The 26,889-nt window shown below is 35.3% G+C and overlaps 2 protein-coding genes across 2 annotated transcripts; one reads left to right on the top strand and one right to left on the bottom strand.

Annotated features, from left to right (window-relative positions):
- Positions 1–373: 373 nt before the first annotated feature.
- Positions 374–1,764, top strand: LOC130231950 (THAP domain-containing protein 11). The gene has a single exon (XM_056461495.1). The coding sequence runs from the start codon at positions 509–511 to the stop codon at positions 1,280–1,282; it is 774 nt and encodes a 257-aa protein (XP_056317470.1). The 5' UTR covers positions 374–508; the 3' UTR covers positions 1,283–1,764.
- A 636-nt stretch (positions 1,765–2,400) lies between these two features.
- LOC130231949 (conserved oligomeric Golgi complex subunit 4) lies at positions 2,401–25,245 on the bottom strand. Its single transcript, XM_056461493.1, has 19 exons — positions 25,094–25,245; positions 24,815–24,897; positions 22,466–22,580; positions 22,212–22,386; positions 20,539–20,732; positions 18,706–18,811; positions 18,456–18,613; positions 16,404–16,462; positions 16,180–16,313; positions 14,611–14,729; positions 14,119–14,285; positions 10,018–10,195; positions 7,895–7,957; positions 7,359–7,475; positions 4,944–5,036; positions 4,728–4,811; positions 4,551–4,652; positions 4,334–4,462; positions 2,401–4,237 (listed from the first exon to the last, which is right to left on the bottom strand). The coding sequence occupies exons 1-19, from the start codon at positions 25,226–25,228 to the stop codon at positions 4,103–4,105; spliced, it is 2,346 nt and encodes a 781-aa protein (XP_056317468.1). The 5' UTR covers positions 25,229–25,245; the 3' UTR covers positions 2,401–4,102.
- Between the last annotated feature and the right edge of the window lie 1,644 nt (positions 25,246–26,889).

The raw sequence follows: 26,889 nt of genomic DNA, 5'->3' as shown, positions 1-26,889 counted from the left end.
ACAGTAGTATGAGGATATGCTTTTAATGTTTTATATGATTTATGTATTAATATTAATATTTTTTTATTTGTTTGTTTGGCTTTTTGGATTCATTTTGTATAAAAGGTAGCCTATATTTTGTATTTAAAACGTTGGAAGTGGTGATGGGGAATGCAATACACCACTGTAACATTGATTCACACAGTCTAGTGATAAAACTAGCTCTGTTTATTGCGTAAACATGACGAAATGTCTCATTTTGATGCTCACAGTGCACGTTAAAGACGTAAACACAGTATTATGACACTCGTGTTTTTTACACAGTGAAGTCCTCAAAAGGCGCCAATCTGCGCAGACGCGAGATCGACCAGCATTTGAAACCAAAACAGGAAGTTGTAAGTATTGTGGGACGTGTAGTTCCGCTTGTAGGCCGCTGGTCTGGATAACAGCACACGAAGGAACCAAACAAAACAAAATTAGGTAAACTTGTAAGGCACTGCAGTATTACTGGTGCATCTTCTACACAATCATGCCCGGCTTCACTTGCTGCGTGCCCGGATGCTACAACAACTCACACCGGGACCGAGATCTGCGATTCTACACCTTTCCGAAGGACCCCACTCAGCGAGAGATATGGCTGAAGAACATTTCGCGGGCCGGGGTGAGCGGCTGCTTTAGCACTTTCCAGCCCACCACTGGTCACCGAGTCTGCAGCGTCCACTTCCCCGGGGGCAGAAAGACCTACACCATACGCGTCCCGACGTTGTTCCCTCTGCGCGGGGTGAACGAGAGACGGGGCAGACGTGGCCGGAGCAGGAAGATTTCTGCGGTCGTGCCCATCATCACCAACGTCGTGTCCACCGCAAACGAGACCGCGCCGCTGGAGGAGGAAGAGGAGGAGGGGGACATCGAAAACACCACCGTTGTGCAAATCGGTCAGAACGGCCAGTACATCGCGCCCGTGGACCTCACGTCCTCCGGGGACGGCTCGTGCATCGCAGCGGTGGTGTCCGGCGGCGAGGAGTCCGCGGTCATCGAGTCATGCTCAGTGGCCGACTTCGCGCTGTGCGGGGCGGATCACTCGTACTCGCTCACCACCGGCACAACGTCCACGGAGCTGCTGCGGAAGCTGAACGAGCAGCGGGACATCATCGCGCTGATGGAGATTAAAATGAAGGAGATGAAGAACACCATTCGGCAGCTGCGCGTCACCGAGGCACGGCTAAAGGAGGAGCTGCGGCAGCGCGAGCAGGAGCGGGACCGGCTGATCTGCGCCAACACCATCATCAAGAGGAAACTCTGACGAACAACCGGGACCTAAGATGGACTAGAGACGCGCAGGACGGTCTGTGCTTCTGTGCGACGACAATTGAGCATCATCGTAGTTCTCATTGAAACTTCCTCCAGGACTCGGATAGGGCAGATGAGCTGTGTGTGTGTTTGAGAGCAGAAGCACGAGCTGTCAGGCACAGCACTACACGGAGACTGACGGGAGGTCAGCGGACGGGTCCTACTCATTTTATATTTAATGTCGTTTGTTTGTGTGATGAAGGCGGCAGACTCGAGGTTTGCCTACTGCCACACTTCATGACCATGTTACATGCGCACACAGAGAGACTGCTTCATGTTAGTGTGTAATCAAATGCTTCTCATTTGGTTTTTCTTTCTTTGTTTTTAATATCCGAGTGCATCAGAGCTTCTGGCCCAGGTGAACTATTTCTACACATGCAGATTAATGCAGTTAGAAAAGGTAAATGGTTTGAAGTAAACTGCTTTTCAACTATATGACAAGTGAGACTCTTTTTCTGGTGTGATATTTAAGCAAACAATTATTTAGTTCTGATTTTGTAAGACACTTCTGTAGTTATGGATAAATAGTTGCTTTTATATATATATATATATATATATATATATATATATATATATATATATATATATATATATATATATAGATATATATATATATTCAGTTTGAAGCCTTCACATCATCGCATTTCCTCCCACATTAATGAATTGTCCAGTAAAATGGAACCAAATTACCCAATCATTTTAGTATTTAGCTGAAAAGTACATTTGTGGGCAGATGCTATAGACTCTTAAAGGTATAGTTCATCTAAAAAATGAAAATTCACCATTCATTTTCTTTTCGGCTTTATTAATCTTGGGTCGCCACAGCGGAATGAACCACCAACTTATTCAGCATGTGTTTTACGCAGCTGATGCCCTTACAGCCACAAACCATCACCGGGAAAACTCCTCCACCATTTGTTCCCAAACATACTTGAGTTCCTTTCTTCTTTTAAACACAATGTATTTTGAACAATGCTGGAAACAGACGTCAATAGTATTTTTCTTCCTATTATGGAAGTCAGTGGCTGCCTGTCCACAACATTCTTCCATATATCAGAAAAAAAAATCTCAAAAGTTTGGGACCACTTTAATTTATGTGTTTAAAATGCAGAATTTAGAAAGCTTTGTTATTAGCAACACTGGTGGCTGTTAGCTGAACTGCAGCCAATAACTTGTTGCTCATCTCGCACACACACAAAACTAAAATGCGACTGAATGACCCAACATACTCATGTCAAAGTTCTTTTTCATTCTTTGCCTTAAATAAATATATGAAATATTAGGGCTGGGTACTGATTCAGATGTTCTGATTTTGATTTGCTTATTTAAGTTTGATTAGATTCAATGACTGCAGATTTTTTTTTGTAAATGTTCACATATTAGTAAAACAAATCATATTGTACAAACATTAACAGACCTTTTAAAAGTTAATGACTTCAGATTTCATAAAAATACAATTGATGGTTCTAAAAATGAACAGTGATCATCAGTTTACATATGGAGATTTGGTAAATAGAAAATAAGAGCCATAGAGCTGTATAATAAAATAATGTTAACTCTTAAACTGTCATTTAATTACAATATGGAAAAATGATTCAAAGCTTTTGAAAACTGAAATGGAATAAAAAATAAAAAAAATTAATCAATATCAATCTTATAAATAAATCGATTTTTAAATTATAATTATTTCCCCAGCCCTAATAAAATGTGTTGCTCACTTAAAAAAAACAAAGTGGGTGAGAGAATTCATCAGATTTGTAGCAATGTGGATGTTTTTGCTCATGCTTTGCAATCCAATGGCATCACGGAGGACTAAAGCTATGTAAATCTTTAGGAGACAGAAAACAGAACATGTCATTTTGATATTCACACACACAAAAAGAAAAACACTCTTGTCATTGACACGAAAATCACTCTACAGGCTTTTACAACATCAAACCAGGACTTCTGAAAATGCCTTGTTTTGTTTCATTATAATCTCTTCACCCATTTCCTAGCACTTTATACACTAAAACTTTTAATAAAAGTCAGTAACATCTTCAAATGTTATACACAGTTGAAGTCTGAATTATTAGCCCCCCTGTATATTTTCCCCCAATTTCTGTTTAACAGAGAGCTAATTTTTTTCAACACATTTCTAAACAATAGTTTTAATAACTCATGTCTAATAACTGATTTATTTTATATTTGCCATGATGACAGTAAATAATATTTGACTAGATATTTTTCAAGATACTAATATTCAGCTTAAAGTGCAATTTTAAGACTTAACTAGGTTAATTAGGCAGGTTAGGGTAATCAGGGAAGTCATTGAATAACAGTGGTTTGTTCTGTAGACTATCAAAAATATATTGCTTAAGGAGGGCTAATATTAACCTTAAAATGGTTTTAAAAAGATTAAAACCTGCTTTTATTGTAGTTGAAATCAAACAAATAAGACTTTCTCCAGAAGAAAAAATATTATCAGACATACAGTGAAAAATTCCTTGCTCTGTTAAACATCATTAGGGAAATATTTAAATAATATAATTCTGACTTCAACTCTATATCCCAGTCTATGATATAGCCCCTTTAATTCTAAGGACTAATAATTTAAAGTACAAGCTTTAGAATAGTTCAATGACAGAATTTGATCCATGAAGTTGGCTGGTTATACATTTATTACATAAAAAAGCATGGCCGTTATTTGTATACAAATGTTTAGAGATAACATACCTCCATTTAAGTACTCCAAACACCATGGATAAAAATCTCAAATATATATTCATATTTGTTAGAGCCGTAATCTTTTGATGTCCTCACTGCGGAAATCTACCCTTAGAGCCAAAACCTGGCGAACCTCAGCCGGGGTCAAACGCCACGTCAAAGGTCCAGAGTTAGGACCCCAGTAATCCAGGATCTCAGACACCTGAAAGAAGAAAAATCAAAACATCAAACACAGTCCTTATAGCCATCGACCAGTGCCATGGATAACACTTTCAAAGACCAAAAAAAAGTCACACACCCTCTCTAAATTCAGAATAGTTGCCATCTGTGTGAGTCGGGCGAACTTATCCCGGATGGTCCAGGAAGTGACGGAAGACAGGTATGCAACCAAAGCCCGCAGCTCCTTATCAAACTGTAATCCCCCAAGCTACAGGCAAGAATGGAGAAGATTGTTAGAATGTCTGTGATTTCAAGCAGTTATGTTGTTAATATATGCAGGCGAGTTCACATCTCACCCTGCTGAAGGTGCATTTGAACACAGTCTTCTCCATCTCCATTGCAATTAAGCTGGTCATCAGACTAGTCAGAGTATCGTAGATGACCGGAGACAGTCCAACCTACAGAGAAACGTTGAATAAATGGGTTTGTGTGCATGTGTGTTAATGAATAGATGTGTATTAAACATTATATACCTTAAACTCAGCCATAAGCTGCTCCAACTGGACAATGAGTTGCTGAACAAAGGGATCATTGGCTTCATATTCACTAAACTCTTCCTAAGATAAAAACAACAACACAAAACTTTATGATTGAAGGTACTGTTAATATTTCTATCGCTGTTATTGTCAACAGTGAAGACATGTGTTTTCACTTTGTCAAGTAGCAGGTGTGTTATTGTTATTTCATACCTCTTCAATATTGTGCGAGACAGACAGGAAGCTGCTGATCCAGGGCTTTACTTGTGGCCTGATAGCAGTGTTGTTAAGCTCCTGGAGACCCTCCTGTACATATACAAACCATTAGCACAAAAACAGACGGATGATCTTGCCCTTTAAAGTAGCCATAAAGTCAAAATTTACAATGATTATTTTTAGTGTAGTGTTATATGTTCAATTCATCTTTATTTCTATTAAATCTATATACATTTCTACAATGTGGATTGTGTCAAAGCAGCTTAACATAAAAGTTCCAGTAAATTGAAACTGCATCCAGTTTTCAGAGTTGAAGTTCAGTTTAGTTCAGTTCAGTGTGGTTTAAATTTCACTGCTGAAAGTCCAAACACTGAAGAGCAAATCCATCGATGCGCAGCTCCACAAGTCATATGTGATGATTAATCTGTGCACTTCAATATTATGAATAAATTCATTTGCCCTCATGATCTTAAATGAAGTATCATAACCTTACCTCCCCCTCAAAACCACTTCTCCTGTCGTGTGCATGTCATGGTAATGATCCAATCAATTCCCAAAGTATTAAATTAGGCCCACCTTACTTTTTTTCTCTAATTTCAGAAGCTGTTTCACAGGTGTTTTAACATGCCATTGAATGTGGACATAAAAAGAGACAGGAAATGAGAAACGTCCTTTTAAATGTTTGAAAATATTTCTGAATATTGACATGATGGCTATAGAGGCAGCAAGAACTATCTCACAAACTACACAAGAGGGGTCTGGATGCAGACCCGGTGCAATGCAATCTTTAAATCTCAGCTGCATCCAATGCTTTTTAATGTGCTCACTTAACCCCACCCCTCACAGTGATGTTACTAGCTCCATTGAGTACAATGGCTGTTTCTCAATTCCAAGAATGCAGAGAACGGACCTGCCAGGTCACCTTGGAAGAACGAACTCGGGAGAGCGCGAGAACAGAGAACGCATCCTGTGAGAAATGAGATGCTGCGTTCTTCCTGATGGTCACATGACCTTCACGTGTTTTTAATGGAAAATGATTTAAACATTACAGCATTCAAACAACAATTTATTGTTTTTCCCCTTTTCACAATTTATACTATGCATGAAGACTTTACAAATATACGCTACACAATACAAATAAAACAGATTTTTATAGGAATTTCAGCAAATCAACACTCTTAATGTGTTTACGCCTTTATTAAGATTTTCATGGTAATGTTTATATTCACCGTTTCATTTAGGGAAACTTCTGAGATAAATAAGTGATATCTCTGAACTTTAATAATAAATCTATTAATTGCTGCGCTTCCCACATCCAGTCACAATGACTTCTGGGACTTTTCGAGAGGGTTCGGTGCTCAAGTCTGCATCGATGCGTCCTCAACATCAAGAACACATCTGACACACAAGAACACATCCTCTGTTCTTGCGGCCTTGGGTATTGGAACTGAACTTTGGCAGCTGATGATGACGTTACATGAGAACGCAAGATCGCTGAAGAACGCATATTGAGAAATAACCAATGTGTCTTACATTCCATCACTGAGATATGCAGTCTCAGCTTGCATCATCAAGACAGCATCCAGATACCGTTGAACTACACAGCTACTTTATATTCGCTTGAAGGAATCCTGAACTACAGAAGCCAATCTTGTGTTGTATTTTGATGCTACATTGACCTGGACACTCACCAGTTGATTTCTGTATCTTCACAACAAAATGATTAGCCTAGAAGTAAATTTTATTTTTGATATTTCAAATATTTGCCAAGTGATGTTCAACCAAGCAAGAGTATTTGCTATTATATTTTCTTTTAGAGAAATTCATATTTCTTTTAGCTTGGCTGGAATGAAACATAAAAAGTAAAAATACGATCAATATTATTAGCCCCCTAAAGATTTTTTTTCTAATTGGATACAGAACAAACCACTGTTGTCCAATGACTTGCATAATTAATATAACTTGCCTAGTTAACCTAATCAAGCCTTTAAATGACACTTTAATCTGAATACTAGTGTCTTGCAAAATAGTTCTTAAAATATTATGTACTATCATCATAGCAAAGACAACAAAAATTAGTTATTAAAACTAGTGTTGAAAAATGTGTTGAAAAAATCTTCTCTTTGTTAAAAAAACTCTTGGGAAATATTTGAAAAATAATTATTGATTATATAATTGATATTCTTGAACTGGATATAATTGATTCTTCAACTGTATCACAGTAAGAAAAAAATGGAAACTTCTGTTTCATGCTAACTTTGTGCAAGTATTTTAATGAATGAATTTCAAATAAAATGTTACAATAACCTCATTTCAACCATTAAAAATACATTTAATAAAGTATAGCTTACAAATAAAAACATACTATGCACTTACTGTTCAATGATAGTATAGAAACAGACAACCACTGACCTGGAGGAGGTCTTTGAATTTGCTGGAGGTGTTGACCAGATCAGACAGACAGCTGTCTATCTTCGCCTTGGCATGATCTGAGCCTGCTCCCTGGCTGAACAGCTTGGCACAATCACTCTGAGATGAACGTGAAGAAAAGAAAGCATTTTAGGACAGTTGGAACAACATTGTGTCAGCACTAGGCAGACAGATTCAACATATTTTAGTTGAACCATAAGACTAAATGAAGTAAAATGGTTTCTGGGTGGCATGTCTAATTTTCAGGAACAGCAAACTACTATATACAAGCTATCGATGAAAGTCCTAACCAAACATGTCTGAAAATTTAAGTATGTGGCATCTTCATCTTGCCATTTAAATATTGTAGGATATGTTTTTTTACATGCAACATTTATGACATGTTGGGTTGTAAAAGGTCTGCTTTAACTATAAATGCATTCAAAACTATTTTGAATTGCATTGTGGCATAAGGGTGAGCATATAACCTGAGTATGTGCTTAATAGGTTGGCTAAAAGAAAAAAATAATGGCACAGACCTCGAGATTCTTTTTCAGGGTGCTGATATTCTCACTGCAGACCTCCACATTATTGAGAGTCACCTGAGAAACAAACACATCATTATTTTCACACTTGTATGCTGTTGGGGATGTTTTCATCCATTTTGAGTCTGCATTTCTAATTTAACTTTCTCTGTGTTTCATCTGCAAATGGAATGATTTTTGGTGACAAATCTTATTTTAACACTGTTGTTGGATGGGGGGTGTCACCTTTAATTGGACAGGACAGTGTAGAGTAGACAGGAAAGCATGGGGAGCAGACAAATTTTCAAAAACTCAATACACTCTGGGCAAATATACTACCTTTTCTTTAAGTTTATGGCTGTATTTGCCACATTGACTTCAATTATAATGACATATTTTGATTGCAAAGCCATCACATGATTATGCTTTCTTTGTTGGAGGCGTTTCCTGTTGGGAAGGGGTACAATGTGTAATTACTGTTTTTACTGTTGATCATCAGTTGCAGTGCTAAAAAGTTTAGTTTCTGGCTTTTATATGGAGTACACATTGTGTGCGTGTGTGTGTGTGTGTGTGTGTGTGTGTGTGTGTGTGTGTGTGTGTGTGTGTGTGTGTGTGTGAGAGAGAGAGAGAGAGAGAGAGAGACCTTTAAACTGCCACAAACATAACGAAAGGGTTAAAAACTTCCTGAGTGTGTGTTTGCTGACAAAATAGGTACAGGTAAGAAATTGAAAAAAGTAATCATGAAAGTCCTATCTTATGGAGGATGAGGGAGCTCTCAGATTTAGTCGAAAACATCTTAATTTGTGTTCTGAAGATGAATGAAGGACTCATTCTCTCACCGAGTTTTAATTTTTGGGTGAAGCAATACTTTAATGCTTAAAGGAACTGTATTAATTGATTTGTTTTAAAAAGCTTTGTTTCTCCCATCACTATGAGAAGCATCCAAGTGCAAGAGATTTAATAAAGAGAGCAAAAATAGAACAAGGAACAGAAAACTCAGGTAATGAGCACTCAAACAACAGATAAATGTAACACAAGGGCTAAATATGGACCCTTTTCAGATTTCCGGGTAATTCATTTTTTGTAATTTGATGCGAGATGGGTTGCACAGTTTACCAGTACTATGGTAGTATCGTGATGCTATGGCTCCAAAATACTGGCGGTGCCACTGTAGTTTGTAAATGGTAGTATCGTCATTAATGGTTTATCTACAATAGATAATGTTGCATGTGGAAAAAGTCACTAAAATGCTCACAAGATTGTGCAACAACAGACAATTTTATTTCAATAGTCTGTGGAACCCTTTAAGGTTGCAAAACTTTAGAATTTATGGTTTTTATGGTCGCCTATTGCACATTTTCTAATGCTTCAGTTGGAACGCACATCTTAATTGGGTCACTTCTGCTCCTGGCAACATGATTTAGTAGCTACTACAACCGCAACAATCTCTTTAAAAGAATCACTCACAAAGTGAAATTTTGAATTACTTTGGATTGTTACCTGATAAGACTGAAAAACAAATAAATAAATGAAAAACCCAAAATAGCAACAGGAAGCAGTGAAACAATTTTTGAGGACTTCATATGGCGTATTTTTGTAGGAAAAAACGCTCTTTTGTAACAAATTTAAATCAGTATAATTTGTATCTTTGTAATGAATACATTTTAGGTGAAGTGAGGTGCAAATAATACTTTTTGACCTCAAGGGAATTACGAATTACATTCAAGTAGGCCTATTATACCATAAAATATAGTATTTCTGACTATTTTCTTTAAAATCTGAGTTATGAATTACAGTATCGCAATCCTACTTGGTATCGTGATACTTCAGCTGGTATAATATCGTAAGACTAAATAATGGTATTGTGAAAACCCTAAAACATACATATAAATGTTCATACGTTTAAAATTTTCAAAAAACTTAAAATTAAAACATTTCAAGGATTTAAGATGCTGATAAAACATCATAACATGTGTGTGAAAGGGTCCATACAGACTAAGCAAACAAGAAACATCTATGGAGACGATCAAAAAGAACTGATTGAAGCAATTACAAAAACTACAACAGAAAACACATCAAAATGACAGTTGTAAGTTGTAAAGTGTAAGATGAGACAGGTCGGCAGACTGGATGCTCACCAAGTATGCGCTCTTGGCTTGCTCCTGGCTCTCAATGCCGAGGGTCTGTGTGAGGTTCGTTATCTTGCCCTGCTGCAGGCTGCTCTGCATCAGGCTGACGGCACTGCTGACCCCTCGCTGCAGGTCCTGCAGAGCACTGACGGGATATCCCGCTCGCAGCTTGCATACCAACACCTCCCTGGACACAGGAAAAGAGATGGAAAACTTATAGAACGTTTTTAGATATGAATTTTCCAACAGTTCACATTATTTGATGTTTGTTTGATTATTTATCAATACATCAGCAACTTATTGGTATTTCCATATTTGACCAATATGATATGATATGATATAATGATATAATATAATGATATGATATAATGATATGATATGATATAATATGATGATATGATATGATATAATGATATATGATATAATATGATGATATGATATGATATAATGATATATGATATAATATGATGATATGATATGATATAATGATATATGATATAATATAATCCGCTCCGATATATCGCCCTAGTAGAACTATTGTTCCATCCACTAAAGATGAATTTATAAATAACTTACCTGATCTTTCTCTACTTCGAAATGCACCCGCAAACGCAAATGACCTTGATGTAGTAACCAGCAGTATGGATGCCATCTTTACTAGCACTTTAAATACTGTGGCACCCATCAAACTAAAAAAGGCTAGAGAGAATAAAACTAGACCGTGGTATAATAGTCATACCCGCGCTCTCAAAACAGCAACCCGTGCCCTGGAACGTAAATGGAAAAAAACTAATTTAGAAGTCTTTAGAATTGCATACAAAGACAGTATGTCCCGCTATAGGAGGGCTTTAAAATCTGCCAGGGCTGAGCACCTCCGCAAACTGATAGAAAATAATCATAACAATCCTAGATTCTTATTTAACACCATCGCTAAATTAACAAATAATCGGTCATCTTTGGAACAAAACGTTCCACCGCAAATTAGTAGTGATGACTTCATGAATTTTTTCAGTGATAAAATAGAAGGCTTTAGACAGAAAATAGGAGATATTAAACTTTCTGCACCGCCTTATACTTCAGATCCAGTAAACACGCCTCTGAATCTAAATAACCTACAGTGCTTTAAAATCATAGAACAGGAAGAGCTAGACAAAATTATAAATAGCTCTAAATCAGCTACGTGTATATTGGACCCAATTCCAACAAAGTTATTGAAAGAATTGCTACCTGTTATAGGAGAACCTCTTCTTAACGTTATCAACTCTTCTTTATCTTTAGGCCATGTTCCAAATCCTTACAAGTTAGCTGTTATTAAACCTATTATTAAGAAACCACAACTGGACCCCAGCAACTTAGCTAATTATAGGCCTATTTCAAACCTTCCATTTATATCTAAAATACTAGAAAACGTTGTTTCTGCTCAATTATGCTCCTTTCTGCAGACCAACAATGTTTTTTGAAGTGTTTCAGTCAGGTTTCAGAGCTCATCACAGTACAGAAACTGCATTAGTGAAAATAACCAACGATTTACTCTTAGCTGCTGACCAAGGGTGCATCTCGCTATTAGTTCTACTCGATCTTAGTGCGGCATTTGACACCATTGACCATGGTATCCTTATTAATCGCTTAAAGTCTACAGGTGTCCAGGGACATGCCCTACAATGGTTTAAATCATACTTATCTGACCGTTACCAGTTTGTAAATATAAATGGACAGCCTTCACAAATCAGCCCAGTAAAATACGGGGTGCCTCAAGGATCAGTTTTAGGCCCTTTACTGTTTACAATATACATGCTACCCCTGGGAGACATTATTAGAAGACATGGGATCAGCTTTCACTGCTATGCAGATGATATTCAATTATATATTTCAACTAAACCTGACGAGACGTCTAATCTGTCCAAGCTAACTGAGTGTATTAAAGATGTTAAAGACTGGATGACCAACAATTATCTTCTCTTAAACTCAGACAAAACAGAATTATTACTTATTGGGCCTAAATCCTGTACACAGCAGATCTCACAACTCGACCTACAATTAGAGGGATACAAAGTTAGCGTTAGTTCTACTATAAAAGATCTGGGTGTCATATTAGACAGCAATTTAACTTTTAAAAATCATATATCCAATGTCACAAAAACTGCTTTCTTTCATCTGAGAAATATCGCTAAGTTACGAAGTATGCTATCCATCTCAGATGCAGAAAAGCTAGTCCATGCTTTTATGACTTCTAGGCTGGACTACTGTAATGCTCTGTTTGCTGGCTGCCCAGCATCCTCTATTAACAAACTTCAATTAGTACAAAATGCAGCTGCCAGAGTTCTAACCAGGTCTAGAAAATTTGATCACATCACCCCAATTTTATCCTCCTTACACTGGCTGCCTGTTAAGTTTCGTATTGAATTTAAAATATTGCTTCTTACATATAAAGCTTTAAATAATCTAGCTCCTGTTTATCTAACCAATCTTCTGTCTCGCTACAATCCAACTCGCTCTTTAAGGTCTCAAAACTTAGGGCTTCTGGTAGTACCTAGAATAGCAAAGTCGAGTAAAGGAGGTCGAGCCTTCTCATTTATAGCTCCTAAACTCTGGAATAGCCTTCCTGATAACGTCCGAGGCTCAGACACACTCTCCCAATTCAAAACTAGATTAAAGACCTATCTGTTCAGTAAAGCATACACTTAGTGCACCACTTAGGGGGCTTCCACACAGGTTATGCATCTTGCTGATATACACTGTGAACATCAGCTACGCTAATTATTTTCTTTATTCTCCATTTCCACCTCGGGATACTCTTCCCGAGGCCCTCAGACTATGCAGAGACACTGATTAGATCCAAGACCAACGACGAGATGATCCCAAGGTTTCCATATCCTGGACCTGGCCGAATCCTGAGCAACTACTGCGATGGTCATGGAAGAGTGGAGAACATTAGACTGTTTCCTGTGACGCTCCAGAGACAGACGAGTCTTCGCTGAGGCCAGCTTCCAGCCTCCGCCACTGAGACTGCAGCTCTGCACAAGACGTTTGGCCAGCGGAGAAATTAAAATGGTCATGCCCAACTGAGCCTGGTTTCTCTCAAGGTTTTTTTTCTTCACTTCCGCCTTTAGTGAGGTTTTTTTTCCCTCTCCGCTGTCGCCACTGGCTTGCATGGTTCAGGATCTGTAGAGCTGCGCATCGTTGGATTTGCTCTTCAGTATTTGGACTCTCAGTAGTGATTATTAAACCACACTGAACTGAGCTCAACTGAACTGAACTTAAACACTACAAACTGAACCACACTGTTCCTATTTACTGTGACCTTTTATGTGAAGCTGCTTTGACACAATCTACATTGTATAAGCGCTATACAAATAAAGGTGAATTGAATTGAATTGAATATGATATAATATAATATAATATAATATAATATAATAATGATATGGTATAATGATATGATGATATAATATAATATAATATAATATAATGATATGATATAATGATATATGATATAATATAATATAATGATATGATATAATGATATGATATAATGATATAATGATATAATATAATATAATATAATATAATGATATAATATAATATAATGATATGGTATAATGATATGATGATATAATATAATATAATATAATATAATATAATATAATATAATATAATATAATACAATTTAATATAATGATATGATATAATATAATATAATGATATGTTATAATGATATGATGATATGATATAATATAATATAATATAATATAATATAATATAATATAATATAATATAATATAATATAATATAATATAATATAATGATATGATATGATATAATAGAATGATATGATATAATAATATATGATATAATGATATGATATGATATATGATATAATAGATGATAGACACTACAATATATACATTATATTTAAACATGAATAAATAACTTGCTTATATTAAGATATATTATACTTGTGTATACATATAATATATGAAACTTATAATAAATTATTTCCAGGGATATATTTCTAAAAACATCAATCCAAGTACTCTCAGTATATAAGGCATGAAGAGACATGTTATCTGACAATAGTAAGGCAAGGATAATTGTAGGTGTGTGTCTATGTACCTGAAGTCTGTTTCCAGAACGCTGGTTGCGTGATTGATCATGGCACACACACAGTCAGAGCTGCTGCTGGTGAGGGCCCGACTGATGCATTTCTTTACAATGTAGAAAACATCATCCACCACGCTGGAGCTCAGCTGTCCAACCTCAGCGGTGTCCATCGCAACTGCCTATATAAAATCATATTAAACATCCCATGAGTACATTCCTCCAGCCATTCTGATACGTGATTATTCAAAAGAGAATATTTAAAAGAACTCTGTTTATTTGACAATGTAATGTATTTTTTATTTAATGCCATGTCAGCAACCAATGCTATTTTCATGACAAGAACTGTTTATTTGACAACAAATTTCAGCAACACTGGTCATTTCTTTACTATCATTTTATAAAAAAAACATCCAAATTTTTGAATGGTCATTGACATTTGTAACTCGAATATAATGTAGATTTACACATGAATATATGGATTTATCTACTGAATACATGAAGCACCTTGTTGACAGACTCTCTCATGTAATACTCCTCCATAGGAATGTAATAGCCAATCAGCTCCTGCATAGTGCGGCTCAGCTGGCAATTCTTCAGTAACTGTTCTAAACTCTGCTGATGCTCTAGAAATAAAAAAGTCAAACAACAATAAACAATACAAGCAAATGCTTTTCGACTAAAATCCCACCTAAATAAGAATAAGCATAAATCAGTGGATTCATTCAGCACTATTTCTTTTGCAGTCATGCCTGGTTTGTATGGCCAAATAGAGTTTTATAATTAAACCTAGCTGTGTTATTCATATATAAATGTGCTGTCAAACTACTGAAGTAAATAGTAATTAAGTAAATATTATACACGTGCGCACTGTGTATATTTATGTATAAATACGGACACATTCTGTACATGAAATACTAAAAATATGTCACCCATGAGCAGAAGAAATACTAAACAAAAATGCAGTCTGTTAGAGACTATGTGGCTCAAATAAAGCAAATTATACACACACATTCTGGAAAAGTTTAACATTCATGGCAAGAAATTCATAAATGTTTAGAGATTATATCCCATATCCCTCTTGATTTTTCTCTCTCAACTCTATACTTAGGCTTCAAATATCCTATGTTAGAAGAAAAATCTAACAAAAAACTGATGAAAATTTTGCTGAAAGCCTGTAAAAAATCATAACCAAAAAATGGTTACAGCTCGAAATACCTCAATTTAGGGACTGGTTTGAAATAACTTATGGTATCTATAAGATGGAGAGGCTAACAATGAATGGTCGTTTACAGACTGAGGAGTTTAATGAGACATGGAGAAAATGGGTAGAATATATTCTCCCATTAAAGCCAGAAATAATATAGAATGTACAGTAATCAGAAAGATGTGAATTTTATATTGTTTATTTCATGTAAAAATATTGAAATATTGAAAAATAGTGAGAAGATTAATACCTATTTAAAAATAAATACATTAAAAATGAACATTTATTGTGCTGAATTTAACATCGTCTCAGTTTCATACGTATATAGTTTGAAAAAGTATACAATAAGTACACAACTGTATAGTAATTGAAAAGCAACAAATCTGTTTTCATTATGATGATATACAAAACAATTATGAGTGTATTCTTTTGATCGTTCTTATAAATGTCCATTAATCATTCATGTAATTTTATTTTTTAATTATTTAAGGAATTTTTGTATTTTATATTATCTTTCATCTCTACGATTTCTGGATTTCTATGTTTGGTTGCTTTGTGAACCCAATGTGAAAAACCCTAAGTACCATACAGCTGAATGTAAATTTGGAAACTGCAATAAAAGCTAAATGATAAAAAATAAATACAAAAATATACAAAACTTTGTATTAAATTTAAATATTTGTATTTTAATATAAACAAGCAAGTTATACAGTATAGTCAAGCATAAGTTTAAATACACAAAGGCATACACAGTTCGCAAAAATATACTTTGGAAATATCTTTAAAATAACATTAATTTTAGATGCGATTTTTTGAATAAACATTTTGATATGTTGATTTGGCGCTTAAAAAAACAAGGTAGGAGTTACCTTGCATAACAGCTTCATCCGCCATTGCATCTGCAACCTCAAAGTCAGCGACTATACGCCGCCTCAAGAATCGGAAATACAACTCGGCTCTTGAATTCATTAAGGTAACCTCACATAACACAGGATCCAGGTCTCTAGATAAAACATACAACCATAAATTAAACCATTCACATTCTCGAAATGCTCAAATAATTTTGATGACAGAACTATAACACAAACTGCACCTGGGTTCAATCTTTTCTGTAGTCATGCCCCTCATCATGCTGCTCTGGACAACCTGAAACTATTGGAAAAAATGTATTTATTGTACAGAAACGTTTACACCATGGGATGTTTACTAAACAAGAGAAACTCTTATGAAAGTGAAATTTCATAAAAGCAAGGATGAGAGTTAAGGTTTTGCAGGTGATCCACTAACAATGTGCAAAAACAGCAGCTCATTTTTAATACAATTTCCAAACAGCAGCAGTATTGGGATAACGTTTATGAAGCTTTCCAAATAAGGAAAATGTGTCCCTTTTTTCAATGCATTCCTCCTTCTAGAAGAACTATTATACCATGTGAAGTACAAAATTAGTAATTTTTACTTCCAAAATTTGAGCCATTATTTCATGTTGTGTTACATAATGGTACATTCCAGTAAACTGACTAACGCAAACCTTAGTAAATCCTGTTGTGTGATTTGTGAAATAATGTTGTACCCTAATTTTTGGAAGTTTATAAGTAATACGATCAACCATAAAAATAACCCTTTCCACATCTTTTTATTATTATTATTATTATTATTATTATTATGAAATATGCCATATATATGTGTGTGCCAAAAACTGCCATAGAGGGTTTTTCACTGAGACAAACTGTTCATAAATCTGGTCACAGCACAACACAAGCTACGTTTCCATCCACCTATTTTTATGCGCATTTTGGATATGAGCATCAAAATGGTTCATTGAAACACCCAAGATGCGCATAAATTTTGAATATGCACATAAAAAAAACTTCTGCACGTAACTGAGTAGGATAAAAGTTTTATCCGATAAGAAAAGATGCGCATAATGTTTCAGATATGTGCGATTAATGTAAACTCTCACCATGTAACCTTAGTCATATGTTTGTATTTTGTCCCAAGTTGCAAAATTATTGGATTACTTTTTTAAAAATTGTTTCTGATATTCTGGGGGTCAAGTTAGCTGTTTGCCCTTTAATCGCTATCTTTGGTGTTCCCTCTCAGTGTCAACGTTTAAACCGGAGACACGCTGACATTGTGGCTTTCACATCTCTTCTCGCTAGACGCAGAATAGTGTTGTCTTGGACCTCCCCACAACCCCCCTCTATTTCATTGTGGCTCAAAGATTTGGTCTTCTTTTTAAAACTTGAGAAAATTAAATACAATATCAGAGGTAGGGGAGAACAGTTTTTTGAAAAATGGCAACAATTTACTGCATTTTTTAATCACTTAAAAACCTTAGATGTGGATTGAGTGAAGGTATATGTGTGTGTATGTATGTATGTATGTATGTATGTATGTATGTATGTATGTATGTATGTATGTATGTATGTATGTATGTATGTATGTATGTATGTATGTGGTTTGATATTATTATTATTTTATTTTATTTTATTTTATTTTTTTTCCTCTGTATTTTATTTTGTTTATTTTATTTATTTACTTACATATTTATTTGAAATGTTGTTGTTTTATTTGGGGATTGTTTTGTGGGTTTAAATAAAATGTAAAATGCTATTTTCAAGAATAAAAATTCCATGACAAAAAAAAGAAAAGATGCGCATAAACTACGATGGAAACACTTTTACCGAACAAATTCCAGAATATGCATTAAAAAGGTCATGTGATTTTGTTATAAGAGATCATGTGATGGTAAAAATGTGTGTGAATGAACAAACCAAGCGGCTGAGCACATCTAAAAACATCTGAAATGTTGTTTTGGTCATTCTAAATTTTTAAAATTATTTCAGTGTTTGTGTTATTATATTATTAATGACCTCCAGAATCAAGAGCGTCTGCGCTCCACGTCTTACGCCTTTAAACCCCACAATACGCAGCTTCTCCTATCACAGAAAACTCAATTTTTACCTTTGATATTTGGCGCCAGATAATCAGGAAGTGACGATTTTGTTCTCTTTGACTACTTGGATGGAAACGCTGCTTTATTCGCATGTCTTATATGCAATATTCCAGTTTGCGCATAAATTAAATGCACATCTTTGGATGGAAACATAGCTACAGAGACTGTAGATACAAACAGTACACAAACCTTATTGTTGTAATCCCTCTGTTGGATGAATTTATCCACTATTTTCTGAGCCTGTTTGTCGCACTCTTTCTGAAGGTGCGCGAGAAGTGTGTGCAGTCGGCCCGGTCCATAGTATGTTTCCACTATGGGCTGATGGGTTTCTACAATGCGTGCAATACCTAACAGATACAGACAAAGACTAGTTGATCTCTATTCTTCTGAGTCCATTACAAACATTGTCAGTATTCAAATGCAGTGCATCTGCTCGTACCTTCAAGCAGCAGTGTAAGAGTGTCAGCAAAGATAACTGGTGCTCTGCGTTCACCGAGATCAGAGCCAACAGCCAAGATCAAATTCTCTTCTGCCTTACTGGCCAACTGAAAGAGAAGTGAGAAAAACACATTAGTCTTCATTTCTGAGGGATTATGGACATTGCTGCAGACTTTTATTCCAGTATGAATATGTAGGACAGCATGTTAAATTGAAATTAAATTGAAATAACCATTTAGCAATACTGTGATTGTCATGCACAGCTTGTCCAGGAAGCACAGCTCTGTGATCAGTAGTAAATCTCCTAAGAGAGGGCACTCTTTATAATTATTTTTTTAGGGGTATTTTCATCTTTATTATGATAGGACAGTAGAGATTCCAGAGAGGAAAGCATTGGGAGCAGAGAGAGGGGAAGGATCGGCAAAGGACCTTGAGCCGGAAATCGAACTCGCGTCGCCGTGGGCATGTCGGTGCTATGTGTCGGCACACAAACCACTAGGCTATTGGCGCCGACAGAAAGGGCACTCTTACTGTAAAGTGATGCAAACAGCTGTCAAATCACAGAATGGGATCATCTCAATCATCACCCTAGCTTCCGAGGTCATTCATCAGTAGGTTGTGTGCACTAATTCGGGCACTGATAAAGACAGCGATCAGCTTGGTTCACTAAATATTGGGACACACTGAGTGTGACATGTCCTCGTTGTACATACTCCAAACTGCAATTTCCATATTTTTAATTTTACCATGTTTTAAAAGTACAGTTCAGCTAAATAATTTACCAGCAACATTACAACCATTATACAAGTACAGTCATTTGATAGATGTTCCTAAACCTATCTAGCCATGTTCATTCATGTTCAAAATAAAAAATTATGCATCCATTTTAGAAAAACGTCTCTCTTTTGCCATTACGTTTGATCATTTGGGTCACGTGATTCATATTTCATGCTTCCGAATCAATGTATTGTGAGACTTTTTAGGACGCGAATATTTCAGTGCACTGGAAGAATTTTGCAGTTGAGACAGCACTCAAATTTCCTGATGCCCTGATCAGTGCACTGACTACTGAACAAGGGGGCTGATTGAGAAGCACCCAATGATTATTTTCGATTAAATAGTCTGCTATTTTTTTGTGTAGCTTCTCAGTAAACCATAGCTAGTAAACAAGCATGCTCCATCTTAAAGCAGGTGCTGGAGAACTGGCTTCACTGACATAATAAGCATAAAAACTCGCATTCGATTAATCATGCACCCCTATGATGATGTATTTCCAACTGAAATGGAATAACGAGTACGTGGTGGGATTTTATTTTTGCACTCCTGATCACATCAGTTGCAGCAAAATAATGGATCGGAGAAAGACTGCCATTCCAGAACAGAAGTAAATGGTAAGATTTTGATTAGTTTACCAAAACAAAAAGTTTATTTTTAGTGGAATAACTTCAAATTATTTGTTCATTTTCAAAAGAAAATTCACCCAAAAAATATAATTTCCTCATCATTTCCTCATACTCAAGTGGTTCTGATCTTTTATGAATTAATTTTCTCTGTTGAAGACAAAACTAGATATTCTGAAGAATGTAGGGGTAAAAAGCATTCACTGACATCCATCATAAAAAGACAAAAAATACCATGAAAAGCCATGGCTGTTTTTTTCCAACATTTTTGAGAATATCAGAATAAAGAAACTATCCATTTAAGGTTAACAACATGCGGTAGCAAATAAACATTCTAAATTTTGATTTCATTGGGACTTTAATACTCCAACCCATATAGCCAAACCAAACTATTTTTATTGTAATGTAGGGTGGACAAGCAAACATGCTCCTACCTGACTGCAAAGGTATTGAGCAAAGCGTGCAAGTCCCTGCTCATGGAGTCCCAGTAAAGGAAGGATCTTGAAAAAGCGCTCAACTTGAGGCAAGTCGCCTGTGGCAACTGCTTCCTCCAGACGTGTGGTAACCAGTGTCTTCAGATTGCGCTCTGCCTCCTGAAGCAATGCAAGGCTGGCTTCAACTGCACTGCCTGTGCAATGTATAGCACACAAATAAATAATTCAATAATATAAGCATATCATTATGAATACCTTTGTGACTTTAATCTGAACAAGATATGCACAATGTATATTATTTCTACACATCACATTTAACAGTCAACATTGCTACGAATTGATTATTATTGTTAGAAATACATTCATTAATTTTCATTCAACAAAGATTAACCAAGCATTTCTGTAAAGACATGTATAATGTATTTTTTTAATTGCTGTTCTTTTGAACTTTTTTTTTTTAAGTACTGAAAACATCATAGAAAAAATAATTATGTTTTATATATATATATATATGTTTGCCACAAAAAATACAGAATTATAGTAAACTTGTATAATAAACTTTGTATTTCTCGCGCGGGGTTTAGTTTTGTCTGCTTCAGCACTAAGCATCTTTAATGTGGGTCTTTGTCTGTGTTGTATGTCCCAGGTTTGGGCTTGAGAGTGTTCAGTTTTCTAATTCTAATCAGAGTTCTGCGCTCCTTTTGTATCTGGTCCGTACGACACTTTTATTGTACTTTGATGTCTGTTGGAACAAAATGCAACCTGATATTTGACTTTTTATGTGTAAACCGGAGGGGGGATCGGGTCGGGTTTGGGCACATTTGGTCTTTGTTTCTTTTCAATTCGGACACATAAAGGGAATCTTTCTATTATTGTTGTTGCCATTCCAGGTATTTATTTTTTCATAATGAACTTTGTGGTTCAGAATGTAACTTTTTACATGTGTTTGTGAACATGGATGAACATTTTTGGTTTTGTTTAAGCAACATCTGACACCTTTAAGAAGTGAAAGAACTAACCGATATATGTTGACAGTATTAGGGCTGGTTCTGTGACATAGCATAAAAATATCTAATTTTAACATTACTATTAATAGGTATTAATGTTCCTTGGCCAACAAATCCAAAGCCTTTAGTATATTAGAATAATGTGTGAAAAATTTGTGTGAAAATCATTAAATAAATAAAAACATAAAAGCAGCATGGTTTCGTTTAAGATACTTCCTCTTAACATTAAAATCTTATGGATCCTAAACTTTTAAACAACACTATATATTAATACTTTTCTTAATAAACTACAGATTCACAACTATCCAGCTAAAAAGATGAGCTTTTTAAGCTGTTTTTGTACTAATGCCATTAACTATTCAAATAAATAAAATTGTTAATGTGCCTTCAAGTTCCAAATAAAGATAAAACAAATATCAAATAAAGTCTATTTTTTGGCAAGCATATTTAATTCACCAACATGGCTGGTGAAGAAATGTGGTTACTGAAATAAAATAATTGTTTATATACTGTTCAGGAACAACCTCCAAATCAAGCCATTTATTTAATTTCCCCATAACAGCACCCTTGTCAAAAAATAAATGTTTTTTCAAAAACTATTTCATCCAATAGTTGCAATGGTAACACTTGCAGGAAAAAACGTCTTGCAGTCAAAAAACAGCTCACCCTCTCCACCCTGCTTGCTGAGCTCGATTACAGACTGGTCAAGAGAAAGGTAGCGATGAATGTGGGCAGCTGCTTGTTCATAGTCCTGGTTCCGTAGGGCAGTCTGAACACCATCTGTGCAGAACTTCAAGTCCAGAATATCATCAGCCCGCTGAATCGCTTGGTACAGCCTTTTCTGTAAAAGAACCACACAAAATTGAAGGGGACTGTGTGACACACACCTATGATCATGAGAGTGATGTTGATGTTGGCACCTTGGTGAGATCCAGCTGTCTGACTTTGCTGCTGACATTTTCTGCCAGGCTGCATGTGAAGTTGATCATGCCAGAGAGCTGCACAGCGTCTCCCTCGATCAGCTGCAGGTTGGGTCTGAGGAACACACACATTTTATCATCAGCACACTGACATATACTTTTATTGGAATATAATACACTATTGTTCAAATGTTTGGGATCAGTAAGATTTTCAAAGATGCCTGTTTATTTGATCAAAACATAGTAAAAATATAATTACAACTTTTATTTTATTACTACAAAACTACAAACATTACAAATGTTTTATTACAATGTGTCAACCGATTACACACATTTGCTGTTCTATTATGCTTGATTATTGTTGCCACTCAACCATTTATGATGGCTGTAATATTTTTTTTTTAAATGTAATTTTATTACATTTGTACTTATGGACTTCAATACTACAGAGAAACAACAAATATTTAAAAAATAATAAACAACAATAAAATAAAACAACAACAAAAAACCTTCTTAGTATTTTACATGAATGTACCCTTCTTATACAGCAATCAACACATTTTTACAACTTGAATGATCCCCAAATCCCTCAAAATCCTTGTATTTATCTCTTAATATATACATATTATTTTTTCCATTGTCACATTTGTAACCATTTCTTCCAGCTAACATCCTATATTTGGTGTGCATGCATTTTTCCGATTTACAGAAATTAATCTTTTAGCCTGAAGAATACATGCATTTATGTTTTTAGCTTGATATCTTTATGGTATAAATTAAATATCAGTATTCATGTTAAAAATATGTTTTGCTACCTCATATTTTTTAAGAAAATAATTTATTTAAAAAAATATCAGCATTTATTTGAATTTACACTATAAATAGCTTTACTTTCTCTCTTGAACAATTGAATGTGTCCTTGATGAATAAAAGCATACTTTTTCTTTAATGGTACTATATTACAGCTTCAACAAAAATATGAAGCAACTCAACAGTTTTAGAGAAAATTTTAGAGCCTTGGAGAGCAGAAAACAATTGCTTTCTTATTGAAAGTGTTACACAATTCTTCAGAATTAATTATTATATGCTGATTTCTGTTTTGTTAGTGCATCCAGAAAGTATTCATAGTATTCAAAGTATTCCCACATTTTTATATGTTTCAGTCTTATTACAAAATGAATTAAATTCATTTATTTCCACAAAATTTCACCATGTGAAGATTGGTGGTGATAGCATCATGCTGTGGGGATGTTTTTTCAGCAGCAGGAACTGGAAGACTAGTCAGGATAGAGAAAAAGATGAATCCAGCAATGTACAGAGACATCCTGAATGAAAACCTGCTTTAGAGTGCTCTTGACCTCAAACTGGGGCGACAGTTCATCTTCCAGCAGGACAATGACCCAAAGCACAGTGCTAAAATATAAATGGAATGGCTTCAAAACAGCTCGGCGAATGTCCTTGAGTGGCCCAGCCAGAGCCCTAATCCAAAACCTATTGAGCATCTCTGGAGAGATCTAAAAATGGCTGTACATCTTCGCTTCCCATCCAACCTGATAGAGCTTGAGAGGTGCTGCAAAGAGGAATGGGCAAAAATTCCCAAGAACAGGTGTGCCAAGCTTATGGTATCATATTTAAAAAGACTTGAGGCTGTAATTGCTGCCAAAGGTGCATCAAAAAAGTATTGAGCAAAGGCTGTGGTATGTTCAGGTATTTTACTTAAATAAATTTGCAACAATTTCAAAATTTTTTTTTATTACTTTGTCATTATGGGGTATTGTGTGTAGAATTCTGAGGAAATAAATTAATTTAATCCATTTTGGAATAAGGCCGTAACAAAAAAAATGTGGAAAAAGTGAAGCCCTAGGAATACTTTCTGGACGCACTCTCTTTCTTTCTTTCTCTCTCTCTCTCTCTCTCTCTCTCTCTCTCTATATATATATATATATATATATATATACACACACACACACACATACATACATATATATATATATATATACACTTATACATATGGGTCTCAATACTACAGAGAAACAAATAAATAAATAAATACAAGGAAAAGGAAAAATAAAACCACAAACAGATTCTTTTTAAAACACTACTGATTCCAAACGTTTGACCGGTGTTGTCAGATAATCCTACTCCCATTCAAAAAGATTTTGCTACCAGTGTAAATTTTAATGTGGAGTAGTGTGATATGAAACTGTTATATCGCCCTAACCTTCCTAATCCCCAACCCCAACCTCAGAACCAAATACAGTGTTGGTAGCATACTCTGATGGGTAGGATAAAATGTCAGGACACCTGTTGTTGTGTAACGTTAGGTTAGTTGTAATCAAAAACACTCACCCCATCCTCTGCAGGGAGAGCATCTTTGTTTCTATGTTGCTCTGCTGTCCCAATAAGAGTGTCCAACTCCACTGCACTTCCGCCTGTCAGAGAGGTGCATTTGTTTACAGTTCATGCCAGCGCATATCAACATCCTCCTAATCTCATTGTTGACACACACAATCACTTTTAAACGTAATACGCTATCTAACACATATAAAAAGAGTTTATCTACTCTTCATAGCAGTCCCTGTCTTAGAAAGTAACGAGCACACCCTTCCTCCGCTGGTAAATATTTACCTCTTCGGCACACAGCTGCGCGTAAACCCGCTCCAGATCCTCCAGCTCCGTCAGAGCCTCGATGGTGTCGGTCTGCACGGCGGAGAGCCCCGTCGGACCACCGCGACGACGAGCCGGTGAAGCTGCTTCATCCATGACAGCCCCACATACACACAAACTGCGTCACTTCCGTTTAGTAGCAACGCGTTCATACAACTGTGACTAATATGCGACGTTACTCCCACCTAATGGTAGATTTCATAAAGGCAAACTGAGTTAAATAGATCCGTACCCAAAAGCTGTCTCTACCATAAATTTGGAAAAAAACCTACTAAAACTATCCATGCGTTTCCTTTCTTTTTCATTTTATGTTATCATTTAGAGGATGGTTGCACATGGGACAGTTTTCAACAAGACTCATTCCTCCAGGAATGAGCTAGAGTGATGATATTCATACTACAGTACATTTTCTCAGTTAGACCCTTCTTCAATCTGAGAGAAATCAGCCATGTGTGACCATTCCTTCAGTATAAAACTATTTTTAGGTATTAAAAGATTTTTTTTTAATGTTCAGAAAAGTTCTCATACTATCTAATCTGTTTTCGTGAAATATTATTCATTCGTATATTTTAAACCACTGTTTTCTTAGCTTTAATAGGTTATAGCTATCAAGCGTTAAAGCTATTGTATCCTCCTAGCGTAGACAGTTTAATTAGGGTTGACAGAGTTGGGGCAAGTTGCAATAATTACAAGACTCATTTAAAAGCTTACCATATAACAATATACACTTTTAATTTGATCACAGTTTCAGTGTAATTTAACTTGAAAAAATTGAATTCTATGATTAATTAATTAATTTCAAAGTTCAAAGAAGTACTTTAGTAAAGGTTCAGTCTAGATTTTCAGTAAAAACATTTTATTCCGTTTTTTTAGGCCTGATAATTGGTTGTTGCTTGTTCTTTTAATAGTCACAATTAACAATTAATCAATTTACATTTAGTCTGTTTACAAAATAAATAAATAAATAAATAAAATCCACCTGATTGTTTTAGAATTTTATTTAATAGTTACATTTTATTGAATTGTTGCAACTACCCCTAACTAAAAAATAGCATTTGCTGTTTGTTCAAACTTCTTGTTTGAATTGAGCTAAATCAAACACAATTTTTGAGCTTTCGTTGGGACAATTTAATTGCTTTATGTTGAATCCACTTAAATTTCTGAAAACTAATTAGTTAACTTATGTCCTTCATGTTGTAACAAACACAAATCGTTGTGTGTAACTCAACTTCAAGTTTAAATTCTGCATATATTATCATATGTACACATATTTTTAGCAATGTGGTGTCCAATAGATGTGGGTTTATTATATTACAATTTTGGTTTGTCTCTGAGAAGCTGAAGGAAATGCCAAAGTGTTGCATTTGTCCCCACTCTCCCTCACTTACCATTCTATTAGTTCTATTCTATTGGTCATTCTATTACCCACCTTCAATAAAAGTTCATTTTTTTTTCTATTTTTTTGTTTGTTTGTTTAACAGAAGATTTTTTTTAAAGCTAGAAACCTCTTACCATTAACGTCCATAATAATAAAAAACAACAAATACTATGGAAGTAATAAATGCTGCTATGATTAACACAATCATTTTCTTAAAAAAAAAAACTTGAAAAAAACATGGCCCCAAACTTTTGACTGGTAATGTATATAATTAAAAGCAAAAAAAAAAAAAAAAAAAAAAAAAATAATTATCGTATTTAAGCACTGAATTATTGAAAACGGAGTATATTTAATAAAATACTGTTTCCCTAACACTCTG

The sequence above is a fragment of the Danio aesculapii genome, chromosome 7 (assembly GCF_903798145.1).
Source record: "Danio aesculapii chromosome 7, fDanAes4.1, whole genome shotgun sequence".
Lineage (NCBI taxonomy): Eukaryota > Metazoa > Chordata > Actinopteri > Cypriniformes > Danionidae > Danio > Danio aesculapii.
The sequence above is the reverse complement of the archived record's forward strand: the minus strand, read 5'-3'. Positions and strand labels throughout refer to the sequence as shown.

Excerpts from the sequence above, each read along its gene's own strand:
- LOC130231949 (XM_056461493.1), bottom strand. The coding sequence starts at position 25,228 with ATGGATGAAGCAGCTTCACCGGCTCGTCGTCGCGGTGGTCCGACGGGG. Across the intron at positions 24,898-25,093 it reads CGCAGCTGTGTGCCGAAGAG|GCGGAAGTGCAGTGGAGTTG; the intron begins GTAAATATTTAC and ends CCTCTCTGACAG. Across the intron at positions 18,812-20,538 it reads CTCAATACCTTTGCAGTCAG|TTGGCCAGTAAGGCAGAAGA; the intron begins GTAGGAGCATGT and ends CTTCTCTTTCAG.
- LOC130231950 (XM_056461495.1), top strand. The coding sequence starts at position 509 with ATGCCCGGCTTCACTTGCTGCGTGCCCGGATGCTACAACAACTCACAC.